At 54.4% G+C, this 12,543-nt stretch overlaps 1 protein-coding gene across 5 annotated transcripts; it reads left to right on the top strand.

The window, feature by feature from the left end:
• Nucleotides 1–299: 299 nt before the first annotated feature.
• Nucleotides 300–12,082, top strand: MAVS (mitochondrial antiviral signaling protein). 5 transcript variants are annotated; one of them, XM_060613241.2, is made up of 7 exons: nucleotides 300–383; nucleotides 3,558–3,743; nucleotides 4,888–5,062; nucleotides 6,266–6,441; nucleotides 7,140–7,296; nucleotides 9,072–9,580; nucleotides 10,496–12,082. In XM_060613241.2, the coding sequence occupies exons 2-7, from the start codon at nucleotides 3,627–3,629 to the stop codon at nucleotides 10,931–10,933; spliced, it is 1,572 nt and encodes a 523-aa protein (XP_060469224.1). In that variant the 5' UTR covers nucleotides 300–383; nucleotides 3,558–3,626; the 3' UTR covers nucleotides 10,934–12,082. The 5 variants fall into 5 exon arrangements, with proteins under 5 accessions (XP_060469224.1, XP_060469213.1, XP_060469230.1 ...); XM_060613230.2 differs by having other exon boundaries at nucleotides 336–383; nucleotides 3,596–3,743; XM_060613247.2 differs by lacking the exon at nucleotides 300–383 and adding an exon at nucleotides 390–2,830.
• Nucleotides 12,083–12,543: the final 461 nt, after the last annotated feature.

The raw sequence follows: 12,543 nt of genomic DNA, 5'->3' as shown, positions 1-12,543 counted from the left end.
ACTCCTCAAATTACTGGGCAGGAGGAGTAGGAAGAATGGGGACCACTGACTCCGAGCTCAGCCATCCGCTTGGATTCTAGCCAGACTCTGGATTTCTCCTAGAAGTTGCCCGAGACAAACACAGAAAGAAAATAATTTTATCTTTTGCGCCCCAGCAGGAACCTAGGTCGGTCCGGTGCACCTGTCCGGCAAGTCCAGGCCCCCAAGCCAAGGCCAAGCACCCACCCCCGCCTCCCAGGGGCTCGGGGTGGCCGCGAAGCCCCGCCCCGCCGTTGGCCAATGGCCGCGCGGTCCCGCCCCTCCCCACCCTCCCCCTCCCCTGTAGGGGAGGGTTCCGGACTGTCCCGGGAGGTCGGCCTGTCGGCGTGTGGTGGCAACCCGAGGTAAGATAGCCTCCCCGGGCGCTCGGTCCCGTCGGCTCAGGACGCGCGGACGCCTCCCCGGAAGGTGGTCAGCGGCGGCAGAAGCCGAGTGGGACTCGAAGTGCGCCCGGGCGCACGGGGTCTGGGGCGCACGGGGTTCCAGGGACAGGACTGGCCGCGCGGGTCTGGGGAAGGGCTGGTCCTAAGGGCACACGCGGTTCGCGGCAGCGAGGGCTCCACGAGCCTCAGCCAGCACCCAGGGTGGCTCCGGGCGTCTGCTGGCACTGGAGGGGAGGTTGGGCCGGAAGGAGGCAGGCACAGGCAGCTGAGGTCCTCCAGCCGCACCGGCAGGCCGAGGGTGACCCTGGGACGAGGCCTAGCCTGGGTGGGCCAACCTCCCGGAGCCGCGGCCGCGCCTAGGGGCCAGGGCCGTCGCCCTCCCCTAGATCTTTACAGTTCTCGGTGATGATACCTGCTCAGAACAGCCTCTCATCCTCCGCGGGCCTGGTCCCATCCAGGAATCCTAGCCAAAGCAGTGAGGCCTCGCCCCTCTGGGCCCGAAGATTATTTCTTTCCGGGACGCACTCAGAGCCTCCGAGGCTGTCGGGTAGGAAATTCTCCTTGCAACGTTGGTCCGCCCTTCTTCTCTGAGACCACAAGGAGGTGCTAGGAAAACATTGAAAAAACAAAACAAAACAACCCCCCACAACAACACAGCAAACAACCACGTTCTCCTGCACGCTGTGGAGCCTCAATAACTTCTAGAAGGATAGTCAGTTACCTGAGAACCGTGACTGCTGTAGAGGGCAGGTTAGAATGCTCTCAGCCTTGTCGGAACGATGTCCATTTCCCACAAGACAAGGACTAAATATTGCAGTCTCCCAGGGGCACCCCCACCCAGCGACCCCCCCTCACCCAGACAGTGGCCTTGGTCCCTCTAGTACTGTGAGTCTCACTTGCTGCAGCTGCCCCCATGTTCTGCAAGATGCATGGTGAGCTGCAAGGAGGCAACAAGTCCTGGGTTCAAATCCTGTCAGGATCACGGGTCTGCTTGTGCAGCCTGGCATCATTTCTCCTCTCCTAAATGAAAGAAACCCAGGAGGTGCCTGCCTAAGTGGACCATCAGTATGTGAACAAATGTGGTCTTCCTTTCTTTTTGGTTGGAGCATGTTATATTTCCATACTCCCCTAACTGTGTTACTAAGGGCTGAGGCTCAGGTGCAGAAGAATGTGTTACCTGATTCTGTCCTGGTACTTCCCTGGATGCCATGGGAAAGAAGGAGAAAAGGGTCATTTAGTCACCATAGAGTTGTTCTTTGCTCGTCTCCTGAAGGCTCAGAGGACTCCCACCCCACCACCTCCTTGATCCTCTTGACCTCTGTCATTAACACTTGCCCCACCGGGAATGTAGCACCTGGTGGCTACGAAGGGAGGCAGGCAACATGAGGCTCTGAGGCCGGTAGACAGGACTGTCGCCCCATTTCCCATGTGGTGAGGGACTGGCAGCTCAGCTGTGCTCTGCAGCACTGCCTCCTAGAGTCCCACCCAAGACTGACACCACCTGGCCCTCCCTTTTCTGATTCCTTCCTTCCCAGAAAATCCACTTGGACATCTAGTAGCCTCTTAAGCTTTTTCAGAATGGATCTTTGGAGTCCTCTCTGTGCCACAACTTGCCCACCAGATTTTCTGGCTTGGAAAATGGCACCATCCATGCACCTAGTGCCTGAGGAATCACCTTGATTCTTCTCCCTTCTTCACCTCCCACATGCACAACACACTAGGAATCTAGCCACCTCTCACCACCTCCATGGTTGGCATTCTGGCCATACCCTTCACGTGGCTCCCTGCTTTAGCCTCCTGATTTGTCTTCTTGCTTCCATCCTGGTCCCTCCACAGTCTAGCTCCTCACAACTACCAGGGAGGTCTTTAACATAAGTCAAATCCTCTCCCTTCTTTGCTCAGAAGCCTCCTATGGCTCCCCATTTCACTCGAGAGAGAAAAAAGTAAACCCAAAACTCAAAGTCTTTTCCTGCAACGCCCCCATAAGCCACCACTCCCAACCTCCTTGACCTTGATCTCAGCCCCTCCCCTAGTTTTTTAAACCTGGACCACCGGGAACTGATTTCTGTTCTTTAAACATGCCAAACTTGTTTCCACCTGAGGACTTCTAATTTGCTGTGCCCTCGGCCCAAAACACTGATCTCACAGTCCAGAATGGCTCATCTCAAATGTCATTAATCCAGAAAGACTTCCTGACCAACTCTGCCTAGGCAGCATGTCCTTCTACAGGAGTTCTGTCTTCTTATCCTGCTTTATTTTCTTTATAACCTTGATTATTGTTTGGAATTTTTATTTATATGTATACTTACTGATTTGTCATCTGTCCCACCTCAATAGAATATAAATTGGATGATGGCAGAGATCTTATCCCTCTTACTCCCTACAGCTCTCCCTGAGGGGGGAAGCAGGTAAGAAATTTGCAGACAGCCCCATCTATAATTGCAAATTGTGGTAAGTGCTACTTAAGGCAATTGCTTGTAATTGAGGCGCTTGTAAATGTCAAGTTTACTAGGTTGAACTATTGTGTTGTCAAAATAAGCTCTCTGAGCCATTTTAGGAGTGAAGACAAGCCTGGAAAAGACTGGTAATTTGCCCCAGATCACACATAGTGATTGGAACTCAGCCTCCTACCCTAAGAACATGTATGTGGCAAGCTTTAATGGTGGGCCTGCAATCATGTTCTGGAAAGAAACTGATCCTAGAGCCTGATAATTTTCCACTAACTAGCAAGCCCTTATTCTTGGTACTTCATTTTCTTCACCTTTAAAGTAGGATGATCTTATTATTATCCTTTTGGGCTTTTTCCCCCCTAGTACACCCCAAAGAAGTAGGACTTCTTGCTTTCAGCAACGAGGGGCACATACAGACCTTAGGACAATGGCAAGGAGTCAGAACTCTCTGCAATACCAACCAACCTACAAGACAGAAATGGGGCCTACATCTTCTGGATCTTATTTCTTTTGTTCATCAATTCATTTTTTATTTTTTGAGGGCCTCTGGACTTGGGCAGTAATAGAATTGGATGATTAAAGAAAGAAGCAAAACATTCCAAAGAGTTGAGAAAGAAAGAAGTAATTGCCTTTTGTCTGATCCCACTCCCAACTCTGTTGCCATATGTGGTGTGTTTTCTTCCAGTCTTTTTTCCCCTCTCAGCCCATCCTTTTTTGGGCCAGTGCCCTCTGTCACTTCAGAACCTGGACAGCGATGACGTTTGCTGAGGACAAGACTTACGAGTATATCCGCTACCATTACAGCAATTTTGGTCATATTCATGTTCTGGAGATTCTGCCTTATCTGTCCTGCCTCACAATAAGTGACCAGGTGAGCTGGGGCATGACAGCCAGCCACTGACTTGGGGCAGGCTGGGGGTTCAGAGCTTCACCCAAAGCCAGGGCCAACTCCTTCCTTCTTGGTTATTGTCTGCATCCTGCTTCCTGACCTTGACGCTTCTCTAACTTGCTGAATCAAGTGTGGGTCAGGATGGCCTTTCCAACATGGCTGAGCGCCCTCTCGTGTCCATTTGGTGTAGTGCTAAAATATATGGTGCCAGCTGCCTGAGATTTCTGGGCTTCAATCCCCGTTCTGCTTCCGTGGGAACCTTCCTTTTCTTCAGTCTGTCTTGTCATTACTCCTCCTCAGTGTTGACTCCGTTCTCCTTGTCATGGAGCTCTGTCCTGGCAGGGAGTCCAGGGCTCAGTTTTGAGAGTTCATGGGAGCCAGACCACCCTCATCTGTTAGAACTGGCTGTGGCCCCAAGTGAAGCGGGGCCAGCCGCCTCCCAGTTTCAGCTGCTCCCAGATGGCCCGGGCCCTCTGCTGCCTCAACGCGGCTGAGGTGGCAGTGGTGAGGTGGCCGTGGCGGTGGAGCAGGCCTGTGGCTGACAAGGTCTGCCCCTGCCCTCCTGCCTTGCATTCGGGGGCTTGTGGGGATGTCTTGTGACCAGTTCTGCAGTAAATGTTTTCTGTGGCTTTTCGTTTCTGCTGTCTGGTTGCTTGTCTGAATGTGGGAATTCAGTCTATATGTGAGATTTAAAACCTTTGCCGCCCCGAGATTCCCCATCCTCCTGATTCTTAGGTCAGCTGCCTCTCTTCTCCTTTTGCCTCCTTTCATCTCCTGTTCCCTATGCACCCTTTTCCTCCTCTGCTAATCCAAACCCTTTCTTTTTGCTTTGGGGGCTGCATAAACTGAGGAACTGCCAGGTTCCTCACCAGTAAGAGTAGGGGTAATGGCATTAAAATAATTCACACACAGCCTTGAGCTCAGAGCGTGGCACACACTAAAAGCCTACTTCCTGGAAGCTGGCTTTACACTTGGGCCCAGACACTGGCCTTGTCCTGGGCTCTGACCTGGTTTCGCATGGCTGCCGCACTCTTGTGGCTACTTGGTGTCTCTCTCTGCAGCTGTCCCCGAGTGGGGAAGGGTCCAGGGCCACCTGGCTTGAACAGGGCATCTGGCTGTGTTCCAGGACCGACTGCGGGCCTACTACCAGCTCTGGGGGAACCAGGGCACCCTCTGGGAGCTCTTCAACAGCCTTCGGCGGCGGACTGGCTGGGTGGAATCCTTCATCAAGGCCCTGAGGATCTGTGAGCTGGCTGGTCTTGCTGACGAAGTGGCCTCTGTCTACCAGAGCAACCTGCCTGGTGAGCTTCTTGCCCTGGCCCTCCTCATGGAACCCCTGTCATTCCCCTGGCCTCTACTCTGTCTGTCCCCTCACCCCTGTACCTCCTGCCTTCCACTGTCCCCTTCCCTCCCATCACTCCTGGGCAGTGGATAAACCTGGGTGTCAATCCCAGCTTAGCCTCTTGTTAGTCATGTCCCTTTGGTGAAGTGCCTTAATTTCCCTAAGCCTCAGTCTTCTTCTCTGTAAAATGGGGTTAATGGCCAGACATCTACGTCATAGGGCTGTGGTGGATACCATGGGACAGTGGGTGGCATGTTGAGTGTTTAGCTGGGACTGGGTGCCTCCCGTGTGCTCAGCAAGTGGGCCTTCTAATTTGTGTGGCTGTGACATTTGCCTCCCATTCCTTTCCCACTTCCTGTCTTCTCCCTCAGTTCAGCTTCCCTCTCTCCATTCCTCTCTTCTCTTCCTCCGCTTCATGTCTCCTCTTTCTCCCTCATGGGTTCCTTCTTCCTTTCCCTCATCTCTTCCTCTCCCCCTAGCATCCCCTGGAGCCTTCTAGGTCCCCCACTCCAGCTGCCCAGTTACTCCTCAGCTCCCTTTCAATGCTCCCTGCCAGGTTGAGTGCCTGGAGGGATCTGGTCAGGTCAGGTCTGAGGGGATAAGACAGGAAGAAAACTCAAGCCAGCCCTATGTATGTTTTAGACTAGAGACGACTCCTGAGACACTGCTCAGATTTAAAGCCTTAGAACAGCCCTACTCCCCCCCTCCCCCCGCCATTTGCTTTCTTTTTTTCCTCCCTTCTTTCTGAGGAAACAGCATCAGGTCAGGGGTTAGTTAGGGGTGACAACCGCCTACAAGGAGGAGAAGAAAGCCACTGGGTTCCAGAGTGCTGAGGGACAGAGAAGTGTTGACTGCTGACCCAGTCTGGGTTGTGAGAGGCCTGTGAGGTGCCCTGCATGCTCCCCACCCCCATTCTCTTCTCTTCTACCCTTCCACTCCTTCTACCTCTTCTTGTCTTTGTCCTCCCTACCTCCTCTCTCCTTCCTGCCTCCCACTCAGTGAATCTTGTCTCTTCTAAGGAGTACATCCGACCTCAGGACAGCTTTTGGAGCTGTGGGGGGCCTATAGTCATGGCTCTGGGGGTCCAGGAGCATCCAGGCCTCTCCTGTCACTGGGAGTTCCTCTGACTCCTCCTTGACATCACTGTATCTTTGTCTTCCAGGGGTCCCGAAGAACTGCCCCCCAGCCCCACTGGAGCCACAGTTAGCTCCTGCTGAGGTTCCAGGGCCCTCCACACCTGCCGTGGCCCCCAGCACCCCCCACAATGGCTACAGAGAGGAGGAGCCAAGTTTCCCCATGCCTGTCCAGGACACTCGGCCGCCAGAGTCCCTAGGAGAGGTGTGTTCTCACGTTTAGTCTGGACCCCTGCTTTTGTGTTCCTGTCTGCCCAGCCTCTAGAAGCTCTCTTCTGCCCCCACCACAAGTCATGCCTAACCTCTGCTCAGAACCTAAGGGCTCCCCCAATGGAGATATGCCCCAAACCAACTCTCAGACTGCTGACTAGGGCTTCACCCTATGGCAACCCCCAACTCTCTTATCAACCAGCTGTGAGGTCATAGTTTGGAGGTCTTTGAAGTGGTCCGTGTGAGATGTTGAGCTGGGTCAAAGGACCGGAGAATGACCACTGGAGGAGTACTGGGGAAGGAGGAGGTGATGGGGTAGAGGGTAGATGGAGTAATTATTGCCAGTAAAGTCAAGTTCAGGGCGAAAATTACTGATTCTATTGAGATGTGATGGGCAGGCAGCAGGGTGTTCAGGAGACCCCAGATCATGGACTTGAAGCCCAAGAAAGGGGTCTGTGCAGTAGCCTCAGAGAGGGGGACATTTGATAGGGCCAGGCAGATGAATAGAGACTCCCCATGGGATGGTGTATGTTCTCTGTAAGGTACGTTCCTGTGGACAGAGGGTCTGGCAATGATCAAAGCCGGGGCGAGGGGCTTCCCTGGTTTCTGTGCTCCATGGCACAGGCTGAGGCCGGTGGGAGATGCCTGCTCCTGGGAGAAGCAGCTGCCTCATTTCCATTTTCCCTCTTGCAGAGTTCAAAGAAAGTCCCACAGACACCCAGTTCTGGGACTGTCCTGAGGAGGCCAGCTGGCCCCCTGGAGCCCTCCTCTGACATGGCAGCCCTCAGCCCTCTGACCTCCAGTGGGAGTCAGGAGCAGGACACAGAACCAGGCAGTGCCCCCATAGCAGGTACGTATGTGACCTGGAGCCATAGGACCTCTCGGACCTCCCAGAGGGTAAAGACTAGAGTTGCCCCTCTGGCTTCCTTGGACAGGAGGTGAGGGTGGGAGTAAAGGGAGTTTACCTCAGGAGCAACCCAATTCCTTGAGGGTGTATTAGTATTTTCTACGTAACAACCCATTCCAACATTTAGTAGCCTAAAATAGGACTATTTAGCTCGTGATTCTGTGGGTCAGCAATTTGGGCTGGCTCAGGGTAGTTCTTGGGATCTTGGCTGGATTCCCTCTTGCGTACACACCCGTGTACGCACTGCTTACTTACGCCTGTTGGCGGGGGAGGGGGGAGCACCTTGGTTCTCTTCAGTGAGTCCTCATCTTTCACCAGACAAGTCTGTTTCCTGGCAGCTGAGCAGAATTCTGAGAGAGCAGACTCCTGGGGCAAAGGCTCAAAACTGGCAGTATTCCCTCCTGCCTCGTTCTGTGGCCCAAACAAGTCCCAGGGCCAGCCCAGAGTCAAGGAGTAGGGAACAGACTCTGTCTCTAGATGAGAGGACTAACAGTCACATTGCAGAGGATGTGGATACAGGCAGGGGAAGAGCATTAGGGCCATTTGTGGATTCTGCTGAGGGGACCCTGTGGGGTTCACCAGGACCTGGAGGACAGTGTGGAAGAGCTGGGCTACTTACTGGCAGGGGCCCTTAGAGCCCTTAGGTGCTTCCCTACCCCTAGTGGGGCTCAGCTCCCAATGAATCACTAAAACTTCTCAGCCCCAGAGGAAGTATGATTTTCATCAGTTAAGGGCCTGGGCCCCAAAACCAGATCTCAGTTCCCACCCTCGGGAATATAGAGCTGTCCACTCTGACTTCCCAGGATGGCATCTCTCTGCTCCGTTGTTTCCTAAACTGTATGCCATGTAAAACTATAGCCTGACCAGCCTTTGGTGCCCCTGGGACAGCCACAAAGCACCTGAACAGTTAAAGGCTCCGAGAAGCCATCTTAGTGCCCTCCACTCCTTTCACCCCAGAACTCTTCCCCAAGCACCCATTTATACTTTGCAATGTCAGCTTGCCATGGGACACCTTTCAGGAAATGCTGCTGTGGACCAGGGAGGCAGAGGGCACTTAGATTTCAATACATGCATGGATACAGGTCCCACGAGGTTCTGTGGTGTCAGATTTTGGTGGGGGTGGGGTGGTACATCAGAATTCCTTCTGGCCTTTGTCAGCCATAGGGCCTGGCACATGTATTCTCAGAGTACCACGGGGGATCTGGATATAAATGCCTATATGGACTGTTACCACCTGCTGAGCCATCGTGCTGCCCTTTGCTGTGATCCAGGGTGGCTCCTACTGGTGGGGGAGGGGAAGGTGGCAGAGGGAGGAGCATCCAGAATTCCACCAAGCTAATGAGCAGACACAGGAGGAAAGGGGGGTGTCCCAGGCAGGAGAAGAAAGAGGAGAGGATAATTAATGATCTTCAAGCTCCTAGATGCTGTAAAGGGGAGGAACCATTTCATTCTTATGAGAGAACAGACTTGACTTTAGGTCAAGGACTAAGGCTAGATAGGGCTGAGGATGCGCCTGTAGCTGTTGGACCTCGGGGCCTGGGAGCAATGACCAAAGGGACTGTGGAGACTCCATGGGAGGATGTTGGGGGGCCTGGGTGCAGTAGGGACTTGAGCTGGGGAACTGAGACCCTTCTTCAGCTCTCTGATCCCAGGTGACTGTGCTTTTAGGGTAACAGTCCTGTGGGTTTGTGTTTTCCCTTTTATTTTACCACCTGCAGGCATGGCCTCCAGCCTCACATCACCCCGTGGGCCTGTGTCTCCATCTGTCTCCTTCCAGCCACTGACCCGTTCCATCCCCAGGGCAAGCCGCTTGCCAGGACCCTCAGTATCAGCTCCGCCTACTGGCATCTCCTCCTCTTCACCTGGCTTGGCCTCTTCAGGGGGTGCTGGTGACCATGGTGAGGCTACCATCTGCCCTGGGGCCGGGGTGTTGGCCAGCTCATTGACCACCAGCATGGCACCCTCCAAAGTGCCTACCAACTCAGCATTTGATAGAACGATGCCTTCCAAGTTGCCTGCCAGCTCGAAACCCTCTGGTACAATGTCTACTAATGTGCTCACTAGTCTACCACCATCCAAACTGCCTATCAACTCCACACGTGCTGGCACAGTGGCACCCAAGGTGCCTACTGGCTTGGTGCCTGACCACAGGATGTCCACAAGCACAGCGCCCAGCAAGGTGCCTGCCAACACAGTGCCCCCCGTCAGGAGCAGCATATCCTCAGGGGTGAGTCTTTGCCCTTCTACCAGTGATCCAGGCTTTCCCCCCGAGCCCTATCCTTGGACCCTTTCCAGTCTCCATTCTGTCTTCAGCCTGGGCTGTGCCAGGGCTTCTTTTCAAGGGTATAGGGATAGCTGAGATCCAGCCTCTTCTGGACCCCACACCAAATCCTTTAGAGTACTAATACTCATTAGAGCTCTTGAGTGTGGATTCCTAGGAGGGGTGGGTGTGGCGGCCATCCCCACTGGTCATGTGCATCAACCCGTTTAGAGCTCAAAGCCGTATATTAGGCCTAGCAGCACCATTTTGCAGATGAGGGAACTGTGAGGGATAGAGCTGGATGGCCTGTCTGCCTCAATGTCTTGCTCTTCACCCCCAGGATATCCAGTCTGCTTCTCCATTATCAGGGCTTTGTAGATAGCAGTCTCAGCCTGAGACAGCCACACTGACCCAACAGCCCCCCCACAGCTGCCCCTTCTGGGCCAGCACATCTAGTCCTGCTCCTGTTGTCTGCCTGGAAGAACCAAGTCCAAGGGACCTGTTAGGCACATGGCCAGGCCTCTGACCCTGTGGCTGCTCCATGGCCTCAGCCCTGGCAGAATGTTGAAGTAGGATGGGGCCACAACTGCCAAGGGCTCTAGGAGGGCGGGGGTGAGCTCACAAGCAGGCCAGTGAGTAGGGAGAGGGGTACCTTGGAGAAAGTTACCACTGATACCACTGCAGAGGCTTGGACACCTCCTCTCTCAGTGCCCTCCTGCACCATCATTGGGTTGAGTCTCCAAGAGAGGGTGGCTTCCTCCCATACTGTGGGCTGGGAATTGGAGGGTTGAGATGCTAGTTCATGTATTGGCTGGGAATGGGGCCACCCATTTGGGTGTCCGGCCATCCCCAGTCCCTTCCAGCCCTTCCTTTCTTTCTCAGGAGACTCCTCCAGTGGCTCCAGAGCCCACAGGCACCTCCACCAGAGACAGCTTGCCCAAGCCAGACCACAACTCTGCCACCTGGGGCTCCGAGTTGGAGCTGAGCAAGCCTGGCCGGCTGGTCTCCCACATGGACAGTGAGCCGTTCTCAGGCTGCTCTGCGGACCTGGCCCTCAGCTGCAGCAAGTCCTTGGGCGCAGGGCCTGACAATGTCCCAGAGGAGAATGAGTACCAGTCAGTGGATTCCATTAGGATCCAAGTGGCCCAGGATCCCAGCATTGACCTGGTAGAGGGTAGTCCCGGGCCTCCTGCTGCCCCACAGCCCTCAGTCAAGGACAAGTTTGTCCCGGCCAGATTCTATGCTCCATGGCTTGGGGCAGCTGCAGCTGGGGCTCTCTTCGCCATGCTCTTGGCTGTGCTGTATAGGCGGCGCCTGTGAAGCCCCTAGGGCCTCCCTGTCCCGAGTCTGCTCCCTTCCCTGCAGGACATCTAGCCCAAGCACGGACTGTGCTATCTCCCCGTCTTGTCCCTTTCATGGGGCTCGTGGAGCCTGGGCCTGAGGAGAGCCGGGGGGGGGGGGTGGTGGGGGGAATTGAGTGCAGACCAGATTTCTGTCCCAGCCCATGCCTTCCCCATGTACTCCAGACCTCACACACCCCACAATCTGGGCTGTGGCCTTTATTCTCTGGAGGAGGTGAGGTACCCCCATCCAGACCCTGTTTGCTCAAGTCCACAGATGAGGTGGTGCTGCTAGATCATGCAGGGGGTCAGAACCCCCCCCTCCCACCCCGTCCTGCCCTGGTGCCTGGTGGCCAGCAGATGTGCGGGGTGGGGGATCCCACAGGACCTTGCTCCAGACCCTAAAAGCCCCAGGAACATAAGGGTGATCCATTTCCAGGGACCTGGCTGCTTGAGGTCCCCCAAGAAGCGAGGGAAGTCCAGAGGTTCCCCTGGACCCCTAGGGAACCTAAGGCAGCTGCTAGGCCTGAGGACTGTCTCTGAAGCCCCTCTCCAGTCTCCTCACCCCCATTTTCCCTTTCCCTCCCTCTGGTCTCCGTGGTCTTTAGCTTGGTGGTGGTGGGGAGGGGGGTTTGGGAAGGAGAGACCTGCCAGGGTAAGCTCAGGCCAAGGTTTGGATTTCAGTTCCACCCCTTCCTGGGCTGTGTGGCCTTGACAAGATGATCAGACTTCTCTGGTCTTGCTTCCCCACATGGCCAGTGAGTATCATGGCTCATTTCCACTGGGCTCTTCTGAGATTGAAGCACACAAGTGTTTGTCAAGTGCCTGCCTTCCCCAGAGTAGGTGACTGCTGATAGCTGCCCCTACCTCTCCCCTGCCAAGCCTGGTAGACATGAGGGTATAAGAGGCAGAATGCCCAGTGGGTAAGGGTGCAACTCTGTAGTTTGGGGTGGCCTGGGCCTGTACCCTACTCGAACTTTCACTCACTCTGTGCTCTGTCACTGTGCTCTCTATTAACCTCTCTGTGCCTCAGTTTCCTCAGCTGTAAAATGAGGATGAATAGTAAAATTTTATATGTATATAAATATCTCCTAGTGTGATGAGGATTAAATGAGTTTATCTATATGAATCTTAGAATGGTTCCTGGCATTTATTAAGTGTTGGATACATGGTGCTGTAAATGTGGAGGGGTTGGAGTGATTGGCTACACCTTACGAGGCAGATCCAGACCCTGCTACCTCCCCTCACTCCCTTTATATTTGTTTCTTATTCATCTTGTGCCTTGGGGAGCGGGGAGGGAGGCATGTCTAGTGGCAAAGCAGTGCAGGGTGAGGCCTGGGGCCCCCCAGCAACCAGATGGGTTGGGGAATATCCTCATGGGTTCTTTTCAGGCAGTCATCTCTGGACAAGAAGCAGGCATAGGAGACCCAGAAGCCACTTCCATTCCTGTTCTCTGCACGAGACAGACTAGCACTCTGGGGGGATACTGGGGGTAGTAGCTGTGTACTCCCCCAAATGTCAGCTGGTAAGTCCTGTACCCTGCTTTGGCTGCTAAGGCCTTTCTTTGCACTGCCCTAGGGGGCTTCAGTG

Source organism: Panthera onca, chromosome A3 (genome assembly GCF_046562875.1).
Source record: "Panthera onca isolate mPanOnc1 chromosome A3, mPanOnc1 haplotype 2, whole genome shotgun sequence".
Classification (NCBI taxonomy): domain Eukaryota; kingdom Metazoa; phylum Chordata; class Mammalia; order Carnivora; family Felidae; genus Panthera; species Panthera onca.
Note: the sequence above shows the minus strand (reverse complement) of the source record. Positions and strands in the feature narration are given on the sequence as shown.

What these genes read in the sequence shown, in the direction of transcription:
- MAVS (XM_078444240.1), top strand. Translation starts at nt 3,537, where the DNA reads ATGTGGTGTGTTTTCTTCCAGTCTTTTTTCCCCTCTCAGCCCATCCTT. An exon ending in GCCTCACAATAAGTGACCAG is followed by an intron (nt 3,744 to 4,887) that starts GTGAGCTGGGGC and finishes GCTGTGTTCCAG; the next exon opens with GACCGACTGCGGGCCTACTA. An exon ending in CTACCAGAGCAACCTGCCTG is followed by an intron (nt 5,063 to 6,265) that starts GTGAGCTTCTTG and finishes TTTGTCTTCCAG; the next exon opens with GGGTCCCGAAGAACTGCCCC.